General features: G+C 63.8%; 2 protein-coding genes across 5 annotated transcripts; both read left to right on the top strand.

The window, feature by feature from the left end:
• GJB1 (gap junction protein beta 1) lies at positions 1 to 21,029 on the top strand. 4 transcript variants are annotated; one of them, XM_050964986.1, is made up of 2 exons: positions 1 to 195; positions 18,994 to 21,029. In XM_050964986.1, exon 2 carries the CDS (start codon positions 19,006 to 19,008, stop codon positions 19,843 to 19,845), a length of 840 nt encoding a protein of 279 aa, XP_050820943.1. In that variant the 5' UTR covers positions 1 to 195; positions 18,994 to 19,005; the 3' UTR covers positions 19,846 to 21,029. The 4 variants fall into 4 exon arrangements, with proteins under 4 accessions (XP_050820943.1, XP_050820944.1, XP_050820941.1 ...); XM_050964987.1 differs by lacking the exon at positions 1 to 195 and adding an exon at positions 960 to 2,066; XM_050964984.1 differs by lacking the exon at positions 1 to 195 and adding an exon at positions 960 to 2,601.
• Positions 6,934 to 16,593, top strand: MARCOL (MARCO like). Its single transcript, XM_050965211.1, is given in 10 exon segments — positions 6,934 to 6,945; positions 11,031 to 11,277; positions 11,325 to 11,688; positions 11,735 to 11,834; positions 11,836 to 12,248; positions 12,283 to 12,454; positions 12,456 to 12,563; positions 12,565 to 12,829; positions 12,879 to 13,039; positions 16,519 to 16,593. Coding segments are annotated over 10 exon segments (1,917 nt in total).
• Positions 21,030 to 22,839: the final 1,810 nt, after the last annotated feature.

Here is a 22,839-nt window from a genome sequence, read left to right as displayed (position 1 = left end):
CGCAGCACCCCTGCTGGGAGACGCTGGGCATTCCCTGCAGCGCTCAGCTGCGTAACCTGTGCTCATTGTTTGGCTTGCACTCTGTGCGAGGCCCTTCCCTTCCTGTGGGCAGAGGCGAGCGCTGAGCTAGGAGATAACGCTGCTGGCAGCCACCCCTTGGCAGGACCTGATCCTCTGCCCTGCCTCACGCCTCCTGTGAGTGGCTGTGTGTGTGTGTGTGGGGGGGGTTCATTGCCCTAGGGGCTCAGGTGGCAGCCTGGCTCTGGGACTCCTCACCTCACAGGGTCCTAGAGCCTCGGCTCCAGGCCAAGCCCATGCCCCAGCAGCGACACCGCCCCTTAGTGCCGCCCCATGGGCCCGGGTCAGTGGGCATCTGACTGCAGTGCACACCTCCCCTGCGGGACATGCCCAAGCGCCACCGGATGAGTGTGGCCCAGTGGGGAACTGAACCTAAGTCTTCAGCCAGGCTTGTGCCCTCCCGCCTGGGCCAGCCTTCCTAGCCAGCAGCCCCCTCCCAGTTAATCCCACCCACCACCTGACCCCCACACAGCCCCCCAACCCCCTCAGCCACAGCTCCACACCCAGCCCCCCCAACAGCTCCCCACTCAGCCTCACCTGATCCCCACAGCTCCTCATCCAGTCCCCCAGTGCCCCTGAGACTGCCCCCCAGACAGCACCCCCAGGACCACTCAGGGGGGAAGCCAGTACAAATTACTGGGGCCCAGCAGTCTGGAAGGGCGTCCGTGGCCTGGTGCCTGGCTTTGTCGGTCCTATTTAGCCAGTCTGCCCTCTCAGCGGCCTTGAGCACCCCTGCCCCAGCCCTCCAACCTAAACAACCCCCACAGCACACCCAATATGACTCCTCAGCTCTAACAACCCACCCACAGCCCTCTAATCCCTAACCACCCTACCTAATACAGCCCCTTCTAACACAATCCCCTATCCCACATACCCCTTCAAACTCCCCCCACACCTAATCAGCCCCATAGCTCCCCTACCCAACTGCCCTTCCAAACCACCTCTAAGCCAGTCACCCCACACACAGCACCCTCAAACCAACAGAGCCCCCCAACTTCTTCTGCCACCTTGTCCCTCTCAACCCCCTCCTGCCCCACGCCAAGTTGTCCCCCCAAGCCATGTTGCCTGAAGGCTGGGAGCTGGGTCCTTAGCTGTGCTGGGGGTCGGTCGGGGGGAAGAGCCCAGTTGCCCCAGGAGCAAAGAACCCTGGCTCAGTGCCCAGCCTTCGAGCTGAGTTTGGAAGCTGCATTTCTTGCTATTCCCTCCTGGGCCAAACAAGAGTCTGGGTCCAGAGGTCACCTCGTGCCAGGGCAGGCAGGGACTGCATAGGTTGGTTTTTGGCTCTCTGTTCAGCTGCAGAGACCTTGGAGCTGGGTGCAGGCCCCAGTGTCCGAGTTAATCGGTTACAGCCTATATTTGCCTTTGCAGCTGTCCATCGCAGGGTTGGACTTGTTGAAATTCAGCGGCTCAGGGACGCTGGGAGGGCCTGGGCTGAGGCACTGAGGGCTGGGCGATGTTTGGCCGTGCTGACCCCACCAGCCATTGTCCTGGGGAGACAGGAGAGGCTCACGGTCTAGGGGGCCCTGCAGGGAAACTCGGGCTGCTGCAGCCCCTAGCTGGAGTTGGGTCCAGGCCCTCCCATACTCTCCTGCAGGTGGGCCTGGCACTGCCAGCTCTGGGCTCCCCCCTGCCTGAGGAGTCCAAGCTCAGCAGTTAGTTCTGGTGCAGCTGCCCTCGCGGGGGGCCCGTGGCTAATGGGCCCAGAGAAGGGCTGTGGCAGTCAGTGGGTGTGGGCCCATCTGCATGGCCCAGATTGGGGATCCTGCAGAAAGGCAGGGCTGGCAGCCAAATGGCACAGCTGGACACACCTGAGGCTGTTTACCTGGAAAGTGAGCAAGGCTGGATGGCGTCAGCCCCACTCCCTGGCTGATTCCGAGGGCTGACCTGTGCGGCAGGGGAGGGCCAGTATAAAGGTCCCAGCGCTGCTGAAGCACGGCACTTGCAAGAGGATAATTGCACAGTGCCCTACCTGTTCCTCGGTGCCAGCGGTGAGTCTAGGGCCCCTCTCCACAGCACGCGCTGCCTCAGCCTTCTCCAGAGGCTGGCCCCCAATTCCCACCCCCTAGGAGCGGGGGCCCAGCACAGGGCTCCGGCTCACAGCTCTCCATGCTGCCCCAAGAGCCCTAGGCAAGGGGTCCCGGAGGTAACCTTTCTAGCTGAGGGGTCTCCTTTCCACAGTTCAGCCCTCCCCTCCCTCAGGGCTGGATGAGGGGTCTCTTCCCTCCCCTGTTCCTTCGCCAGCTGGAGGAGCAGTTTGGGTAGGCAGGGAGCAGAGGGTGATGTTGGCCAGCTTTCTGCCAGGGATGTGGGAGGAAAGGCACTTGCCCCCTGGGTGCCAGGGGCAAGGGGATCCCAGGCAGAGTTAAAGGGGTTCTGCTGCCTTTCCAGGCTCTCATTGTGGGGGTGAGCGTGGCTTCACCTGGACTCACCCACAAACAAGAGTACTTTCTGCTCCGTCTCCACCCCCCACCGGCTGCCCTGACCCAGGAGCTGTGGCTGCCCCACTCGTGAGCCAGGAGGCATGTGAGTGGATTTACTCCTCCTCTGTGGCTCCTCCTGTACCGGCAGTCCCTGCTGAGGCCTGTTCTCCAGCTGCCTTTACCATACGGGCAGCTAGCTCACAAACGCCCCTGAAGGGCTCTGCCGCCCTCCGAAGCCTCAGCTATCGTCCCAACTCATGGGGCTCTAAGCAACATCCAGCAGCTCCGGGGGGTGGTGCAGACCCCTCGGTGCAACTGCTGGATTTTCCCAGACCTGGAGCCTGGAACCAGAAGAGACAAACCTCAGATCCAGCCTGCTCCTCGCCTAGGGGCCTCCACGCCTGCTGTTCCCACATCTGACACCAACCTCACACACCTTGGGCAGACAGGCCACAGCTGAGACTTCATGCTACTTCAGCTGCCAATCCCAGAATGATGCCCAGCGTGTGCCGACCCTCCAGGGGCAGGGCTCCCCCTCCCGTCCCTGCCTAGCCCTCCGGGGGCAGGGCTCTCCTCTCCCGTCCCTGCCCAGCCCGCGCCGACCCTCCGGGGGCAGGGCTCTCCCCTCCCGTCCCTGCCCAGCCCGCACCAGCCCTCCGGGGGCAGGGCTCCCCCCTCTCGTCCCTGCCCAGCCCGCGCCGACCCTCCGGGGGCAGGGCTCTCCCCTCCCGTCCCTGCCCAGCCCTCCGGGGGCAGGGCTCTCCCCTCCCGTCCCTGCCCAGCCCGCGCCGACCCTCCGGGGGCAGGGCTCCCCCCTCTCGTCCCTGCCCAGCCCGCGCCGACCCTCCGGGGGCAGGGCTCTCCCCTCCCGTCCCTGCCCAGCCCTCCGGGGGCAGGGCTCTCCCCTCCCGTCCCTGCCCAGCCCGCGCCGACCCTCCGGGGGCAGGGCTCTCCCCTCCCGTCCCTGCCCAGCCCTCCGGGGGCAGGGCTCTCCCTTCCCGTCCCTGCCCAGCCCGCGCCAGCCCTCCGGGGGCAGGGCTCTCCCCTCCCGTCCCTGCCCAGCCCGCGCCGACCCTCCGGGGGCAGGGCTCTCCCCTCCCGTCCCTGCCCAGCCCGCGCCGACCCTCCGGGGGCAGGGCTCTCCCCTCCCGTCCCTGCCCAGCCCTCCGGGGGCAGGGCTCTCCCCTCCCGTCCCTGCCCAGCCCGCGCCGACCCTCCGGGGGCAGGGCTCTCCCCTCCCGTCCCTGCCCAGCCCGCGCCAGCCCTCCGGGGGCAGGGCTCTCCCCTCCCGTCCCTGCCCAGCCCGCGCCGACCCTCCGGGGGCAGGGCTCTCCCCTCCCGTCCCTGCCCAGCCCTCCGGGGGCAGGGCTCTCCCCTCCCGTCCCTGCCCAGCCCGCGCCGACCCTCCGGGGGCAGGGCTCTCCCCTCCTGTCCCTGCCCAGCTGGGCCATTTCCAGTGAGACAGTCTGAGCGCCCACCAACCCTCTGCACCCCCAACAGGCAGAGGGTCACTCCCACTCCTGGCAGAACTGCTGTGCTGACAGCTTGTCGCAGGGGTGCACAGCGAGGGGAGCAGCCCAGACACAGCGTCTCACATCTACCTGGCTAGTGCCTCGGTCTAGGCACTGTCAGCTGCTGGAAGAGGCTGGTGCTAGGCTGCCATTGATGGGGTGATCCCCACTGGGTCACTCGCAGCACAGGCTTCCCGCCAGTCCCTGGCTCCAACCTGGGGCTCGCTCAGCTCCACACAGGCCAGGGCTTGCCCTGTTTGGGTCTGCACCATGTCTCATCTGCCACATTGACTCAGTTACTGTCTGCATGCTCCCCCCTCCAGCCACCAGACCCAGCTCCGGTGTACACCCCCCAGCAGCCCAGGGCTACCAGACCCAGCTCTGGTGTTCACCCCGCCCCGGGTACCAGATCCAGCTCTGGTGTGCACCCCCCCCACCCCGGGTACCAGACCCAGCTCCGATGTGCACCCCCTCTGGGTACCAGACCCAGCTCTGGTGTGCACTCCCCAGGGCTACCAGACCCAGCTCCGGTGTGCACCCCCCTACTCCCCATGGCTACCAGACCCACCTCCGGTGTGCACCCCCCCACACACACTCCCCATGGCTACCAGATCCAGCTCCGATGTGCACCCCCCAGCTCCCCAGGGCTACCAGACCCAGCTCCGGTGTCCACCCCCCTGGGTACCAGACCCAGCTCTGGTGTGCACTCCCCATGGCTACCAGACCCAGGTCTGGTGTGCACCCCCCAGCTTTCCAGGGCTACCAGACCCAGCTCCAGTGTGCACTCCGCCCTCTGGGTACCAGACCCAGCTCTGGTGTGCACCCCCCAGCACCCCATGGCTACCAGACCCAGCTCTGGTGTGCACCCCCCAGCACCCCATGGCTACCACACTCAGCTCCAGTGTGCACTCCTCCCCCCCTCGCCCCGGGACCAGAACCAGCTCCGGTGTGCACCCGGTAGCAGACCCAGCTCTGGTGTGCACTCCCCAGCTCCCCAGGGCTACCAGACCCAGCTCCGGTGTGCACCCCCCTGGGTACCAGACCCAGCTCTGGTGTGCACCCCCTCACTCCCCATGGCTACCAGCCCCAGCTCTGGTGTGCACCCCCCAGCTCCCCAGGGCTACCAGACCCAGCTCTGGTGTACACCCCCCTGGGTACCAGACCCAGCTCTGGTGTGCACCCAACCTAGCTCCCCCCAGCTACCAGACCCTTCTCTGGAGTGCTCCCCCGCTTGCTCCCTCCAGCTCCAGTGTGCTACACCCCTGCTCGCCAAGGCCAGGGGAGGCCTCCCCTTTCCCTGCACAGTGACAGGGAAATGCTGCCCTCTCCCTGCACTCACACCATTCCCAGGGTCCCTCAGTGGCCATCGCAGCCCCAAAGCAAGAACTCAGCTGCACTCTGGCATGGACCTGCCGTGGCTGGGGGAGAGGCGCTCCTCCCCACCAGTCCCAGCACGGATCTGCCCTGGACTTGCTGCAGCCAGGGGAGAGGAGCCTCTCCTCCTGCCTGCACTCCAAAACCCTCATCCCTGGCCCACACCCCCCAGACCCCAACTCTCTGCCCAGCCCTGAGTCCCTCATCCCCTACCTCAGAGCCCACACTCCCAGCCAGAGTCCTCACTCCCCTGCACCCCAACCCTCTGCCCAGCCCTGAGCCCCCTCCCACACTCTGAACCCCAGCCCCACCCCCACCACATGAATTTTGTTGTGTGCACCAATATGACGGTGGCATCACACATCACCTCCATAGTGGTGCACACAACAAAATGAATTCCACACATGAACATAAGAAATGAGAGGGAACACTGCCCACAAGGATTCTCAGGTGACCTGCAGACAGGTTTACAGCTGCCCAAGAGATGCAAGTATTTGCGGCTTTAGGAATGAGGTTCTTTTTCTTTCCTTTAGCTGGGCCTAGTGGGCATTTCCTGGGTTTATTATAATCCTGTGGTTTGTCTACAGCTCAGATTTATCAAAAAACAGCTTTAACTCTGACCCCCATCAAGGCCTGTCTCCTATTCAGCCACTCACCAGCGTTGCAGCCAGCCACCGGGGCTCTTCAGCAGCATGATCCCCTCATGCTACACATACTGCCTGAAAAGCACCCACTGCTGCCATAGCTCCCTCCCTGGGAGCGCCCACATCCTGGGCAGCTCCACCTACGGCAATGGAACTCACTGTGAAGAGGGAACAAACCGGCCTAGCCTTGGAGCACCCATGGCTCAAGCCGAGACACGGACACCAAGGTTCTGTCTCTATACAGAGTCACCCCTGCGCAACCAGACGGGCTTGTAAACAGCTGGAATGAAACGGATCCTGTGTGGACTCTCTGAATCCAGCTGAAGCCTGGCTTGTATCAGCGGCGAAGTAAACTAAGCTCCATTGACACAAGCCAGCTTTACACTGAATGTACAGCAGCCAGGCAGGGCCTTGTACCTTGTGCGTGTTTAACAAAAGGGGAGATGTTAAACCAGAGCAGCTTTGAACATGAACTCGTCCCAGTTCTGTTTCACTGCACAGGAACAAGGTGGTTACTTAGAGCCCATCATTTTTCCAGGAGGCGCTTGAAGAGGACTGTAGATGCTCTGCAAAGTCCCACAAAGTCTCAACACATCAGCTCCTTCTCCCATAACTAGAACACCTTGGCAACAGGGCAGTTAGCAGCTAGAGAACAAGGGTGAACAACTTCTCGGTCTCTTGGAGCCCCGGGATTGTCCTGCCCCTGTTAAATCTACACAACGGGCCTTGGCTTGTCAAGCAACAGGCAACTGTGGGGTTCCAGAGATGTCACTTCCGTTATGGGACAGTCTGGGACAACCAGCACCGCGTGGGGGAGGCATCCGAAGAGCACAGCCATCTCTAGGGGGGCGAAGAACCTTTGTAAGGACACTGGCCACGTAGCGGGGCCCACCCCTTGTGGACAGAATGGTGCTGCAAGTACCCTAGCCGCTCCTCTCCCCCTACCCCCAATTCTTGGTGACTTGGCCCTCCATAAGAGGCGCCCCACCCTCACCCCACTGGGGTATCAAAGTCCAAACCAAACCAGCTTCCTGCCCCAGCGTAAGCCAGACACAGCCTGGCTTCCTGAGGGTCTCGCTTCTCTTCATCTCTTTTCAGCCCATCCTCTGGACTCAGCCCTCCTGAGGCAGCCTCCTTCCTGGGCTGTGTGGGGGCCCCACAACAACCCTCTTCAGTGGGCTCTCTGCCCTCTTCTCCTTCCCAGGGCCTCTCCCTGCACAGCTGGGCTCCTTCCTGCTGGCAGCCCTGCTCACTTCACAGCAAACTCCACCACTTCCACTCTCCCCTCGTGGCCTCTCCCAGGGCTCCTCCTTAGCCTCAGACCTGGGCGCAAACATGTTCTCCCTTGGGGCAGGATAAGCCCAGTCCTGCTTTCTGGGGCTGCCTTTGCCTCAGGGGCTTTCCCTCAGTCCCCCGGCGTTGGGGGCTCTGCTGGGGCATCTCAGCCTGCAGGTCTCTGCCCAGTTCCCACTCACCAACCCACTGGCTGCCTGTCCACTTCTGTCTCCCGCATGCCCGGATGGGCTCCTTGTCCCCGTGGGACGGTGGGCTGCATCTGTTACAGGGGCACCCCTGGAAGGACCATCTCACCCTGTGACACATCTCTGGCCTGGCGGATGCTATCCCATGGGCACATGGGGATTACGTCTGCCAGAGGCAGGCTATGGGCCGAGATGGGCCATTGGCCTGCGGCAGTCAGGGTTCAGGTGTGTTCACACCTCTTGGGCTGTCTAGCAACAGACTTCTCACTGGGCCCTCCTCTGGCCAAAGCCAGGCCTCCTGTGGCCAGGGCCATCATGTAGCGGCAGCAGCTTGGTAACCCCTGCGGGGAACATGGCACATGTTTGGGAGTGGAGCGCTCTGCTGTGGCCATGCTGGTGCCTGGGGAAGCTCCCAGGGACCTACGCCGTGGAGTGCTGGCCTGGTCTGCACTGCTCCTTGCACTCCCCCAAAGCCGATTCCTGCAACCTCAGCAAGCTGCCTCTGGGCTCTGCATGTGGGTGCCTTAGTAAGGACCATCTGGGCAATGCTGTGTCGGGCCCTCTAGCCCAGACCCCTGCCGTGGGGCCAGTGCCAACACTGCCCCACAGAGCCTGGGCGTGCTGGAGCTGGGTCGTGGCTGGACTGCGGTCCTGCTCGTCATGCTGCGTTCCACGAGGTGCATCCCCAGATCTGCCCCGCAGGGCGGGAGAGTTCCTGTCCCCACAAAGCACACAACAGCTGCTGACCGGGGCATCCAGGTTGTCCCCGTACAGCGACTGTGAACACACACAGCACCACTCCCGCTCAGGGAGCTGACCCTCGCTCGGACCCGTTGGCTGTGTTCCCCAGCAATGCCCCGGCCTGCTTTCCCTGCTGCCTTTGGACTGGGCTGCTCCAGCCTCACTCAGGAGCAAGGAGCCCCAAATGCTGAGCCCTGAAACCAGCACCCAGATGGGTGCATTGCGACTCTGCCCTGCTCCCCGCTCATACAGATCTAGTTAGGGTGACCAGATGTTCAGTTTTTAAAAGGGACAGTCCAGTTTTTGGTGACCTTTTTCTTCTATAGGCGCCTATTACCGCCCACCCCGTCCTGTTTTTTTCACAGTTGCTATCTGGTAACCCTAGATCTAATTAGTAACGCCTGAATTGCAAACATCAGACCCTGCCCTGCTGCTATCATCGTCCAGTCCTGGCCCCGTCTAGCCTGCCCCACCCACTGGTATTGCTGGCCTAGCTCCCTGCCTCCCCCCCCAGCTCATTTCCCCCCTTCCAAGGCTCCTCAGCCCTCCTCCATCTCTCCCCCTGCCTGACTCCCTGCCTGACTCCTCCTACACCTCCATCTCCCCCCCCACCCCCTTGCTGCCTCCACCCTAAGCTGACCAGATGTCCCAATTTTATAGGGACAGTCCCGATTTTTGGGTCTTTTTCTTATATAGGCTCCTATTACCCCCCTACCCCATCCTGATTTTTCACATTTGCTGACTGGTCCCCCTACTCCACCCCTGACTCCATCTCTGCCCTGGCTCTCCACCTGGCCTTCCCTGATGGTGTCACCATGTGCACGTGGTGGGTACATCCCTCCAGCTCTCCAGCCCCCTTCCCTGACGCTGTCTGTTCTGCAGGCACAGCTATGCTTATGGGTGTCTCAGCCCTCCCTGTCTCCTCACTGCTAGTTCATTATTATGGCCACTTCACAAGTGTCACATCCCTCCCTTTTCCAGCTCTGTTGCACATGGCTCGTATGGTCTAAGTTTGTGCAGCATCTGGCATGGCTGGGCCCATGGCGATAATACAAACAATTTTAACCCTTCTGCTGGTGGGGGTCAGGGTCGGCAGCAAGATGGGCTGGGTTCAGTTTTCTAGGAGTTCCTAAAAGGTCAACCTCAGCTCAAGCCCCCACTCAGAAACTTGGGAACCTATACACGCCCCCAGGGCACCTCTGATATGCAACAGCGTCCATCTCAAGCCCTGCAATCAGGGGTTCAAAACCAACCCTGGGGGGAAGGGAGACAACACAATAAATGTGGGCCAGCCTGCAAGTCATAATTCACTTACACCCCTTCAGTCGGAAACAGGGTTCCCTCTAATTTGTTATGCCCATGTACAGAATGAATTTTGTTATGTGCACCACTATGGAGGTGTTGAGTGACACATGACCTTCATATTGGAGCACATAACAACATTCATGTGGCAGGGGTGGGGCCAAGGGGTTCAGAGTGTGGGAGGGAGTTCAGGGCTGGAGCAGAGGGTTGGGTGCAGGGGGTGGAGGGGCAAAGGGCTCAGGGTGCAGGAGGGGGCTCAGGGCTGGAGCAGAGGGTTGGAGTGCGGGGCAAGTGAGGGCTCTGGCTGGGGGTGCGGGCTCTGGGATGGGGGTGGGGATGAGGTGGGAGGGGTGTAGGAGGGGGCTCAGGGCTGGGGCAGAGGGTTGGGGTGTGGGGGATGCGGGCTCTGGGGTGGGGCCGGGGATGAGGGGTTTGGGGTGCAAGCTGCCCTGGGGCTGCAGTTGGGAGAGAGGACTCCCCCCAGTCCTCTCTCGCTGCAGCAGCCTGGGGCACGGGGAGAGGTGCCTTTCACCGGCTGCGGCAGCTCCGGCTGGCCAGGGCTGGACCGAGGGAGGGGCGCCTCTCCCCTGGCCATGGCAGGTCCGCGCTGGGGCCCGGTGGGGAGAGCACCTCTCCTAACTGCAGCCGAGCCCCTATGTGGGGCTTAATAGGCAGCTGTGCAGCTGCACAGCTTATATGGAACTTGGGTCAAAGCCTCCTGCCCTAGGTCCTTCCCAGCAACCCAAGCTCAGGCCTTCCCCAGCCACTGCACCTGGCTCATGATGAGCCAGTGGTGGCTAGTCCCCCTCTGTTTGCTGTCCTGGGTGGGGCAGCAGCTCCCCAGAGCCACCTGACCCCGCTCACAGGATTTGTAGGTTCAATTGCAGAGCAGGGAGGTGAAACCCCCATAGCCACAGCTGGTCTCTGGCCATCCAACTCCCCTGAGCTCTGCACTAGTCATCAGCCCCGGAATAGGCCATCTGGAGTCCTTGCTTAGCACAGGCGCAGTGACACTCGGCCTTTGCCAGCAACTAACCCCACCCCGTTTCCCACCTGTGCCCAGCTCCTTCCAGCCAGGCCAGGCCAGAGATCCGCCCGAGTGACCCCAGCACAGCCAGGGCGGTTCTCTTGTCCCGCCCTTTCCCAAAAGACTCAAGAGTGTCTCATTGCCCCAAAATCAAAACTTCACTGCATTTTAACCCAAACTGCCCCAAATGCCACAGAACTGAAAGGCAAATAAGGCCGGGCCCTGGCAGTCAGCTCCCCAGCAGATGGCAGCAGACAGCCCCCCTTGGAGCCCTGTCTCACCCCGTGTCCCCGCTGCTCCCCGGGGTGCAGTGGGAAGCTCCCTGCTCTCTAGGGCTCCAGAGCTCGCGGCTCCCACAAGAACTTCCTCCTGAGTTCGGCTCTGGTGGCAGCACGAGTCCTGCTGCCAGCTCTGCTCCTGCAGTCAGAGCCCTTCCCTGTCTCCCGTCCCAGGGGCTTGGGGCTCTTGGCAGCGAGAGCCCGGCTTGTTCTCTGCGCCCTGGGGCCGTGGCGAGATGTCCCGTCAGCGAGAGCCCGGGTCGTTCTCTGCGCCCTGGGGCCGTGGCGAGACGTCCCGTCAGCGAGAGCCCGGCTTGTTCTCTGCACCCTGGGGCCGTGGCGAGATGTCCCGTCAGCGAGAGCCCGGGTCGTTCTCTGGGCCCTGGGGCCGTGGCGAGATGTCCCGTCAGCGAGAGCCCGGGTCGTTCTCTGCGCCCTGGGGCCGTGGCGAGACGTCCCGTCAGCGAGAGCCCGGCTTGTTCTCTGCACCCTGGGGCCGTGGCGAGATGTTCCGTCAGCGAGAGCCCGGGTCGTTCTCTGGGCCCTGGGGCCGTGGCGAGATGTCCCGTCAGCGAGAGCCCGGGTCGTTCTCTGGGCCCTGGGGCCGTGGCGAGACGTCCCGTCAGCGAGAGCCCGGCTTGTTCTCTGGGCCCTGGGGCCGTGGCGAGACGTCCCGTCAGCGAGAGCCCGGGTCGTTCTCTGGGCCCTGGGGCCGTGGCGAGACGTCCCGTCAGCGAGAGCCCGGGTCGTTCTCTGGGCCCTGGGGCCGTGGCGAGACGTCCCATCAGCGAGAGCCCGGCTTGTTCTCTGGGCCCTGTGGCCAGGGCGAGACGTCCCGTCAGCGAGAGCCCGGCTTGTTCTCTGGGCCCTGTGGCCAGGGCGAGACGTCCCATCAGCGAGAGCCCAGCTTGTTCTCTGGGCCCTGGGGCCGTGGCGAGACGTCCCGTCAGCGAGAGCCCAGCTTGTTCTCTGGGCCCTGTGGCCAGGGCGAGACGTCCCGTCAGCGAGAGCCCGGCTTGTTCTCTGGGCCCTGTGGCCAGGGTGAGACGTCCCATCAGCGAGAGCCCAGCTTGTTCTCTGGGCCCTGGGGCCGTGGCGAGACGTCCCGTCAGCGAGAGCCCGGCTTGTTCTCTGGGCCCTGTGGCCAGGGCGAGACGTCCCGTCAGCGAGAGCCCGGCTTGTTCTCTGGGCCCTGTGGCCAGGGCGAGACGTCCCATCAGCGAGAGCCCAGCTTGTTCTCTGGGCCCTGGGGCCGTGGCGAGACGTCCCGTCAGCGAGAGCCCAGCTTGTTCTCTGGGCCCTGGGGCCGTGGCGAGACGTCCCGTCAGCGAGAGCCCGGCTAATTCTCTGGGCCCTGGGGCCATGGCGAGACATTCCGTCAGCGAGAGCCCAGCTTGTTCTCTGGGTGAACCGTCCCTTCAGCGAGAGTCCGGCTTGTTCTCTGGCCCCTGGGGCCGTGGCGAGACGTTCCGTCAGCGAGAGCCCCGCTTGTTCTCTGGGCCCTGGGGCCATGACGAGACGTTCCGTCAGCGAGAGCCCGGCTTGTTCTCTGCGCCCTGGGGCCGTGACGAGACGTTCCGTCAGCGAGAGCCCGGGTCGTTCTCTGCGCCCTGGGGCCGTGGCGAGACGTCCCGTCAGCGAGAGCCCGGCTTGTTCTCTGCACCCTGGGGCCGTGGCAAGATGTTCCGTCAGCGAGAGCCCGGGTCGTTCTCTGGGCCCTGGGGCCGTGGCGAGACGTCCCGTCAGCGAGAGCCCGGCTTGTTCTCTGGGCCCTGGGGCCGTGACGAGACGTTCCGTCAGCGAGAGCCCGGGTCGTTCTCTGGGCCCTGTGGCCAGGGCGAGACGTCCCGTCAGCGAGAGCCCGGGTCGTTCTCTGGGCCCTGGGGCCGTGGCGAGACGTCCCGTCAGCGAGAGCCCGGGTCGTTCTCTGGGCCCTGGGGCCGTGGCGAGACGGTCCGTCAGCGAGAGCCCGGGTCGTTCTCTGGGCCCTGTGGCCAGGGCGAGACGTCCCATCAGCGAGAGCCCGGCTTGTTCTCTGGGCCCTGTGGCCAGGGCGAGACGTCCCGTCAGCGAGAGCCCAGCTTGTTCTCTGGGCCCTGGGGCCGTGGCGAGACGTCCCGTCAGCGAGAGCCCAGCTTGTTCTCTGGGCCCTGGGGCCGTGGCGAGACGTCCCGTCAGCGAGAGTCCCGCTTGTTCTCTGGGGCCTGGGGCCGTGGCGAGACGTTCCGTCAGCGAGAGCCCGGCTCATTCTCTGGGCCCTGGGGCCATGGCGAGACATTCCGTCAGCGAGAGCCCAGCTTGTTCTCTGGGTGAACCGTCCCTTCAGCGAGAGTCCGGCTTGTTCTCTGGCCCCTGGGGCCGTGGCGAGACGTCCTGTCGAAGCGAGCCCAGCTTGTTCTCTGGGCCCTGGGGCCATGGCGAGACGTCCTGTCAGAGCGAGCCCAGCTTGTTATCTGGGCCCTGGGGCCATGGCGAGACATCCCGTCAGCGAGAGCCCGGCTTGTTCTCTGGGCCCTGGGGCCCTGGCGAGACGTCCCGTCAGCGAGAGCCCAGCTTGTTCTCTGGGCCCTGGGGCCATGGCGAAACGTCCCGTCAGTGAGAGCCCGGCTTGTTCTCAGGGCCCTGGGGCCGTGGCGAGATGTCCCGTCAGCGAGAGCCCGGCTTGTTCTCAGGGCCCTGGGGCCGTGGCGAGATGTCCCGTCAGCGAGAGCCCCGCTTGTTCTCTGGGCCCTGGGGCCGTGGCGAGATGTCCCGTCAGCGAGAGCCCGGCTTGTTCTCTGGGCCCTGGGGCCATGGGGAGACGTTCCGTCAGCGAGAGCCCGTCTTGTTCTCTGGGCCCTGGGGCCGTGGCGAGACGTCCCGTCAGCGAGAGCCCGGCTTGTTCTCTGGGCCCTGGGGCCGTGGCGAGACGTCCCGTCAGCGAGAGCCCGGCTTGTTCTCTGGGCCCTGGGGCCAGGGGGAGACGTTCCGTCAGCGAGAGCCCGTCTTGTTCTCTGGGCCCTGGGGCCGTGGCGAGACGTCCCGTCAGCGAGAGCCCGGCTTGTTCTCTGGGCCCTGGGGCCGTGGCGAGACGTCCCGTCAGCGAGAGCCCGGCTTGTTCTCTGCACCCTGGGGCCGTGGCAAGATGTTCTGTCAGCGAGAGCCCGGGTCGTTCTCTGGGCCCTGGGGCCGTGGCGAGATGTCCCGTCAGCGAGAGCCCGGGTCGTTCTCTGGGCCCTGGGGCCGTGGCGAGACGTCCCGTCAGCGAGAGCCCGGCTTGTTCTCTGGGCCCTGGGGCCGTGACGAGACGTCCCGTCAGCGAGAGCCCGGGTCGTTCTCTGGGCCCTGGGGCCGTGGCAAGACGTCCCGTCAGCGAGAGCCCGGGTCGTTCTCTGGGCCCTGGGGCCGTGGCGAGACGTCCCGTCAGCGAGAGCCCGGGTCGTTCTCTGGGCCCTGGGGCCGTGGCGAGACGGTCCGTCAGCGAGAGCCCGGGTCGTTCTCTGGGCCCTGTGGCCAGGGCGAGACGTCCCGTCAGCGAGAGCCCGGCTTGTTCTCTGGGCCCTGTGGCCAGGGCGAGACGTCCCGTCAGCGAGAGCCCAGCTTGTTCTCTGGGCCCTGGGGCCGTGGCGAGACGTCCCGTCAGCGAGAGCCCAGCTTGTTCTCTGGGCCCTGGGGCCGTGGCGAGACGTCCCGTCAGCGAGAGTCCCGCTTGTTCTCTGGGGCCTGGGGCCGTGGCGAGACGTTCCGTCAGCGAGAGCCCGGCTCATTCTCTGGGCCCTGGAGCCATGGCGAGACATTCCGTCAGCGAGAGCCCAGCTTGTTCTCTGGGTGAACCGTCCCTTCAGCGAGAGTCCGGCTTGTTCTCTGGCCCCTGGGGCCGTGGCGAGACGTCCTGTCAGAGCGAGCCCAGCTTGTTATCTGGGCCCTGGGGCCATGGCGAGACGTCCTGTCAGAGCGAGCCCAGCTTGTTATCTGGGCCCTGGGGCCATGGCGAGACATCCCGTCAGCGAGAGCCCGGCTTGTTCTCTGGGCCCTGGGGCCCTGGCGAGACGTCCCGTCAGCGAGAGCCCAGCTTGTTCTCTGGGCCCTGGGGCCATGGCGAGACGTCCTGTCAGTGAGAGCCCGGCTTGTTCTCAGGGCCCTGGGGCCGTGGCGAGATGTCCCGTCAGCGAGAGCCCCGCTTGTTCTCTGGGCCCTGGGGCCGTGGCGAGATGTCCCGTCAGCGAGAGCCCGGCTTGTTCTCTGGGCCCTGGGGCCATGGGGAGACGTTCCGTCAGCGAGAGCCCGTCTTGGTCTCTGGGCCCTGGGGCCGTGGCGAGACGTCCCGTCAGCGAGAGCCCGGCTTGTTCTCTGGGCCCTGGGGCCAGGGGGAGACGTTCCGTCAGCGAGAGCCCGTCTTGTTCTCTGGGCCCTGGGGCCGTGGCGAGACGTCCCGTCAGCGAGAGCCCGGCTTGTTCTCTGGGCCCTGGGGCCGTGGCGAGACGTCCCGTCAGCGAGAGCCCGGCTTGTTCTCTGGGCCCTGGGGCCATGGGGAGACGTTCCGTTAGCGAGAGCCCGTCTTGTTCTCTGGGCCCTGGGGCCATGGCGAGACGTCCCGTCAGCGAGAGCCCGGCTTGTTCTCTGGGCCCTGGGGCCGTGGCGAAACGTCCCGTCAGCAAGAGCCCAGCTTGCTCTCTGGGCCCTGGGGCAATGGCAAGACGTCCCATCAGCGAGAGCCCGGCTTGTTCTCTAGGCCCTGGGGACATGGCGAGACGTTCCGTCAGCGAGACCTCTGCTTATTCTCTGGGCCCTGGGGCCATGGCGAGACGTCCCGTCAGCGAGAGCCCGGCTTGTTCTCTGGGTGAACCGTCCCTTCAGCGAGAGCCCGGCTTGTTCTCTGGGCCCTGGGGCCGTGGCGAGATGTCCTGTCAGAGCGAGCCCAGCTTGTTATCTGGGCCCTAGCGAGACGTCCTGTCAGCGAGAGCCCGGCTTGTTCTCTGGGCCCTGGGGCCATGGCGAGGCGTCCTGTCAGCGAGAGCCCGGCTTGTTCTCTGGGCCCTGGGGCCATGGCGAGACATCCTGTCAGCGAGAGCCTGGCTTGTTCTCTGGGCCCTGGGGCCGTGGCGAGACGTCCCGTCAGCGAGAGCCCGGCTTGTTCTCTGGGTGAACCGTCCCTTCAGTGAGAGCCCCGCTTCTTCTCTGGGCCCTGGGGCCATGACGACATGTCCCTTCAGCGAGAGCCCGGCTTGCTCTCTGGGCCCTGGGGTCATGGCGAGACGTTCCGTCAGTGAGCCCGGCTTGTTCTCTGGGCCCTGGGGCCATGACGAGACGTCCTGTCAGCGAGCCCGGCTTGCTCTCTGGGCCCTGGGGTCATGGCGAGACGTTCCGTCAGTGAGCCTGGCTTGTTCTCTGGGCCCTGGGGCCATGGCGAGACGTCCTGTCAGAGCGAGCCCGGCTTGTTCTCTGGGCCCTGGGGCCGTGGCGAGACGTCTCATCAGCGAGAGCCCGGCTTGTTCTTTGGGCCCTGTGGCCATGGCGAAATGTCCCGTCAGCGAGAGCCCAGCTTGTTCTCGGCCCTGTGGCCATGGCGAAACGTCCCGTCAGCGAGAGCCCGGCTTGTTCTCTGGGTGAACCGTCCCTTCAGCAAGAGCCCGGCTTGTTCTCTGGGCCCTGGGGCCATGGTGAGATGTCCCGTCAGCGAGAGCCCGGCTTGTTCTCTGGGCCCTGGGGCCATGGCGAGACGTCCCATCAGCGAGAGCCTGGCTTGTTCTCTGGGTGAACGGTCCCTTCAGAGTGAACCTGGCTTGTTCTCTGGGGCATGGGGACAGTCACCTCTGCAGAGGGGGCATGAGCTGGCGTCACCATGAGGCACTGGCCGTGGTCTCTAGAGCCCGTTAGGGGCAGTGGAGAGAGCATCCGGTGGGGTCTCTGGCATGCCAGGAGGGCAGAGAGCCAGACTCGTTCTCGTGGGCACGGGGTTGGGTCCGGCTGGAATGCAGGACACTGGCACTTTGTTTGGCAGGGGGTAGGCGGAAGTCAGGGCGTTTGATCTGAATTCTACAGTGTGTTGTTCAGGGTCCCATAAAGGCCTCATTGTATGTGAATAGTTTATAAAGCAGCATATGACTTCCCAGTGCAGGGCAGCGGCAGATAGAGACAAGGGCAGGCAGCGCGGGGGGCTGAGCCGTGCACAGAGACATGAGAGCTTAGCGGGGACCCTTCCGGGCTGTTCAGAAAGGACACACTCCTCACCACAAGGTAACACGGCCGCTACAGGGCCCTGACCCGTCTCCTGCTCCTGCCCCTCTGCAGAGCTCTGCACAGGAGTCAGTGGCGCAAGCGGAGCAGATGGGCAGAGGCAGGCGATGGCTGCAAGTCGCGTTTCTGGGTATGTCTGGGGATGGCAGTCCCAGCAGGGGAATGGACACTCGTCCACTGGGAACGCTGCGGCTCTCCCAGTGCTCTGGCAGGGGGCGGGGATGTGTTGTAGGGGTCCTGGTGCCGTTCTATTCTGATGGCCTGTGCCACGTTCTCCCCCGTCATGGTGCTCTGGCTAGAGGCCGGGAGAAGGGGGCAGGCAGCAGGGGGCTGGGAGACGTCCTGGTGGAAGTGGGTGGCGCAGGTACACCCAGGCACAGCTTATCAGCAGAGCAAACAAGGGCTGGGGTTGTGTAGGGGAAGCGAGGGGCTGGCCCCAGGCGGGGCAGGGAGCACTTGAGGGTGACACGTGCCTTCACCTCCTGACATGGAGCAAACAGCAGGAAAGGCCCATGCAGTTCCCTGACCCTGTGGCACTTGGTGTATGCTGCTCCCTAATGGGATGTGGGGTGAGACAGCTGCTCTTGCCCTAGAGAGCACATCACCTGCTGCTGCTTAGTGCTCCGGCCCCAGCAACACCTTTTGGGGCTTGACCCTTCCTCAGCAAGCCCACTGACCTGCCCAGATTGGGGCTCTCTGTCCTGCTGAGCTCTCTGCTCCACAAGGCCGGGCTGCGGCCTTGACTGTGCCCCATGCTGGAGGTCTGCAGCAATCAGTGCGCATGCCAGGGAAAGCTGCACCCCACTGCACTCCTCACCACTCCTGGGGGGGGAACGGTTGCCCCACAGGCCAGCAGTCAGGGCCCACCCCAGTCCTCCAGCCAGCTGGCCCTAAATCCAGCACCAGAGTGCCCTGTGCTCTGTGGCTGGGATGTGGGAGTGGGTGGGAAGAGGACTGCTGCAATTAATATGCAAATGAGCAATCTGATCAGCACAGACTCCCCACGCCCCAATCCCTACAGGACATTCAATGTATTCTAAGCTTCTCCTACCTACTCAGATAGGGGGGCTGAAATCAGCAGGGCGAAGCTGGCGGGTCAGACAGCTGGGGAAAGGGCAGGGGGTTTTGGAGCTAGGGAGCCCCAGGAGGAGGGAGGGGATGAGCATATTAGGAGGACGTTCCTGCGAAATGATCAGCAATGAGAGTGAACTATGTTGAGAATGAAAAGCACATTGTTAGTGTAACCCACTCACCTTCTGGGTGTGGGGTTCTGTCCCATCTAGTGGCACCGAGAGAGAGAGAGAGAGAGAGAGAGAGAGAGAGAGAGAGAGAGAGAGAGAGACACAGACACAGACACAGACACAGACACAGACAGACTGCTCCACAGCCTTAGCTGATAGCCAGGTGGCTTTTAGCTCATATTGTAGAGGCTCATGTACTAAGCTCCAAGAGATCCAGGTTTGATCCCGCCTGCCAACGACTGTTACATTAGGTTTCAGAGTCAACACTTCACTGAGGTGTCAGGATTAGTTCCCAGCTCCCTGTGCTCATTTCAGGCTGCCTGCAGACTCTGGCAGAGAGCCTAGTGTTTGTTTCAAAGTGGTCAACATTCTGCAGGCTTCCTTTACAAGCATGAGGGTTAGAAACACAGACCAAGAGTGTCACTACTGGTGACTCAGTTTGGGTGCCCACCTGCAGACACCCAGGCCTAACACACAGAGTGGTCAGCCCCCCAGCTACCACTGGCCAGGCTGTGTGGACACTCGCGTCAACAGAGGAAAGGGCTAAGTAAGAAGCACAATGAATGCTGCCCCTGGAGCCCTTTCTGCTTTTGGCCTGTGGTCTCCATTCCTCTCAGTCCACAGGGCCCCTCCCTAGGGTCTCTGAGCTGCTAACCATCTCCTGCTGCTGTCTCTTGCAGGCGTGAGGCACGATGAATTGGGCAGGCCTCTACACAGTGGTGAGCGGCGTGAACCGCCATTCCACTGCCATCGGCCGCATCTGGCTTTCTGTCATCTTCATCTTCAGGATCATGGTGCTGGTGGTAGCAGCTGAGAGTGTCTGGGGGGACGAGAAATCTGCCTTCACTTGCAACACACAGCAGCCAGGCTGCAACAGCGTCTGCTACGACCACTTCTTCCCCATCTCACACGTGCGCCTGTGGGCTTTGCAGCTGATCCTGGTTACCACACCCGCCCTGCTAGTGGCCATGCACGTGGCCTACCAGCAGCACCAGGAGAAGAAGCTGCTGGTGCTGACGGGACACGGCGACCCCAAGCACCTGGAGGAGGTGAAGAAGCACAAGATGCGCATCTCGGGCTCTCTGTGGTGGACGTACATCTGCAGCGTGATATTCCGACTCCTCTTCGAGGCCGTCTTCATGTACATCTTCTACATGATCTACCCTGGCTACCAGATGATCCGGCTGGTCAAGTGCGAGGCCTACCCATGCCCCAACACCGTCGACTGCTTCATCTCCCGGCCCACCGAGAAGACCATCTTCACTGTCTTCATGCTGGCCACCTCGGGCATCTGCATCATCCTCAACATGGCTGAGCTGGTGTACCTGGTGGTGCGGGCCTGTTCCCGGCGGGCCCAGCAGGACTCCAACCCCCCGTCGGGGAAGAGCTCCTCATACGGCCACAAGCTCTCCACCGAGTACAAGCAGAACGAGATCAACCAGCTGCTGACGGAGCAGGACAGCTCCCTTAAGGACATGCTGCGCCGCAACCCTGGGCTGCAGGAGAAGAGCGATCGCTGCTCCGCCTGCTAGAGGCACCAGCCCCACTGGGCGGGGGCTCTGCCACCGCACACAAGGCCCTTACCCCTCCACTGGGAGCCATGGGGGGCAGGCTCTGGAGGGAGACGAAGAGTATTGAACGGAGCCTGTTGGTACACTCATGACTGCCTGAGCTCCGGCCCTAGGACACTGCCAGCTTGTGCACAGGTGTCGTGCCGAGCCCTTCACCCCGCACTGCCATGGGCCCACGGCCGTGCACAAGCCCAGTCATTTTCATACCCTGAAACCCGTTAGAAAGGCTAGTGTGGCTGCAGAGCTCTTGGAATTTGCCTTAATTCACTGAGTGATGTCCCTCAAGCCCCACCAGTGCCCCCAACAGAGACTCTGTCTCCTGCAGGGAAAGGAGCCATCCTCACTGGTGGGCCCAGTCCCCAGGGGCTGCTGAGACAGAGGACACCAGGTGTGGCCTGGCAATTGGAGTGTCAGAAATGTCGGCCATTAAAGCTGTGTTTTCAGGAGCTGCCTCTCTCCCTTTGTCACCTGGGGTTTGGTGAAGGGTCAGGATCCCCAGGGTGGCAGGACTGCAGACCGCCCCCAAACCCTGCCAGGTCAGCCCACTGGGCCAGCTCCTTCCTGTCCTGCTGAGGGCTGGGCCAAGCACAGACTGAACAGGGAGCTGCATCCTCCCCAGATGCCTGCCAAACCCTCCGGGCATCCCACGGCAGCCAGGCCCTTCCCCTCTGTCCTGCATGGCAATGTGGTATCCGGGGGCTGCTCGGACCCTGCCCAGCCCCGCAGTGCTGCCAGAAGGCATGCAGACCGCCCAGGTTCTGTGAGAATACTGTGAGTGTCCATCTGTCCTGGGCTCACAGCTCCTTGGACAGCGTGGGAAGCCTTTTCAGCAGCATGTGCAGCAAGACAGCTTTCTCCCCCAGGGCCGGACCCCATCTTGCTGCACATGTAAGTCCCAGACCCCTGTGCCCCCCCTGCCCCTGCTGGATGGGGCACACTCACAGGCCAGAGACCACTTCAAAGCCCAGCTCCGTGACATACCAGGGCACATCATGGGACCCTCTCAGAAGTGGGGGAGGGCGCTGCTCTGTGCTAGCCTGGGTTGAGGGCTCAGCAGGATGGGCTGTTACCTGCTAGCCCAGGGCTCAGCAGAGGGGGCTGCTCCCTTCTGGTCCGGGGCTGCAGTGGGGGGGGGCAGGGGCTCAGCAGAGGGGGCTGCTCCCTTCTAGCACAGGGTTGCAGGGGGCGCTCAGTAGAGGGGGCTGCTCCCTGCTAGCCCGGGGCTGGGGGGGCGCTCAGTAGAGGGGGCTGCTCCCTGCTAGCCCGGGGCTGGGGGGGGGGCGCTCAGTAGAGGGGGCTGCTCCCTGCTAGCCCGGGGCTGGGGCGGGGCGCTCAGTAGAGGGGGCTGCTCCCTGCTAGCCCGGGGCTGGGGCGGGGCGCTCAGTAGAGGGGGCTGCTCCCTGCTAGCCCGGGGCTGGGGCGGGGCGCTCAGTAGAGGGGGCTGCTCCCTGCTAGCCCGGGGCTGGGGGGGGCGCTCAGTAGAGGGGGCTGCTCCCTGCTAGCCCGGGGCTGGGGGGGGCGCTCAGTAGAGGGGGCTGCTCCCTGCTAGCCCGGGGCTGGGGGGGGGCGCTCAGTAGAGGGGGCTGCTCCCTGCTAGCCCGGGGCCGGGGGATGGGTGGGGGGGCTCAGCTGTATGTTTCTTTAATTTTCATGAATGGTTTTACGAGGTAATTTCTCCGCTGGCTGCCTGGACATGGGGGGGAGGGCAAAGGAGGCACCAAGCCCTACGTGTAGGGGGGGACACACTATGCTGGAGGAGAGGACGGGGGCTTGGGAGCTCTCTATGCAGCTGGGGCCATGGGACGTGCCGGGTGCTGTGTGGTGTGGGGCCGGGACATAGCTCCAGCCCAAGCCAGTCCAGGCCCCTTGCTGACAGTACCACACTTTGGCCACGCAGGCAGCCCCCCAATCTGTCCCAGGCAGGCCGCCCAGGCTGCCCTGTGGAGGGCGGGGCAGCATGCCCACAATTGACCCTTGCACTGGGCAGATACGGGGGCCTTGTCCCTGCCCAGAGAGCAGCCTGGCAGCGGTTGCTGTCCCCGGGGCACAGGGCAGCCCCAGATGCATTCCAAGCCTGCCGCAAGGGGGCAAGCAGTTACCGGCACGAGCCGGGGGAGAGGGCGCACTGGGGGGCAGAGGGAGACGCCCATACTCAGTCCTGCCAAGTGTCCTGGGGCTCCGCACAGCCATAGCAGCCAGCCCCTGCCCCACGCCGGCTCGAACCCCAGCCCAGGTTACAGGAGGGCAAGGCTGGCTCACACCTGCTGCTGGGCCGGGCTGGCCACTAACCTGCTGGGTATCAAGTAGTGAGGCTCCAGGGCACCCCCCTGCCCAGGCTGACCCACACCCTGGCAGGGCGTCTGCGCAGCACAGGCTGCAGACCAGGAGAATGGTCCCCCCATAGCACCGCGCCCTAGGCTAGCATGCATCCCCTTTCACCTACCCCACTGTGGCACCAATAGCCCCCAGCCCTCCCCGTGCTCCTGAGCCACCGGACCTCACCTGCCCTTCTGTACGTCCCAGGCCATTACTCACATGCCGGTAACTGCTGCAGGGTGGACAAGGTAAAGACAGCTCCCCGTGGGGATGTCCTATTCAAGGGCAGCTCTAGGTCCAGCAAAGCAAGCAGGTGCTTGGGGCAGCCCATTTGCAGGGATCAAGCCGGGGAGCTGAGAACCAGCAGGGGGCCCTGGGAGTTCTAGTTCCTTGGTTAGTTTCCTGCCTATAGAGCCAGCCCTGGAGCAGGGAAAGAACTACATTTCCCAGCATTCCCTTGGCCACAGTCAACAGGAAAGGGAGGGGGAGGAAGTATGGTATCTGAAACCTCATGGTGCAGCTTGCTGTGAACAGAGAGCTCACTGCTAGAGTGGGGTGGCACTGTGAATGTGGAACAAGTGTGCCCAAGGAGTAGAAGGCTTTGGCCCTGTTATCTCCTTCAGAAGACATCCCCAGACT

This window comes from Gopherus flavomarginatus, chromosome 8, assembly GCF_025201925.1.
Source record: "Gopherus flavomarginatus isolate rGopFla2 chromosome 8, rGopFla2.mat.asm, whole genome shotgun sequence".
In the NCBI taxonomy this organism is placed as follows: Eukaryota; Metazoa; Chordata; order Testudines; family Testudinidae; genus Gopherus; species Gopherus flavomarginatus.
The sequence above is the reverse complement of the archived record's forward strand: the minus strand, read 5'-3'. Positions and strand labels throughout refer to the sequence as shown.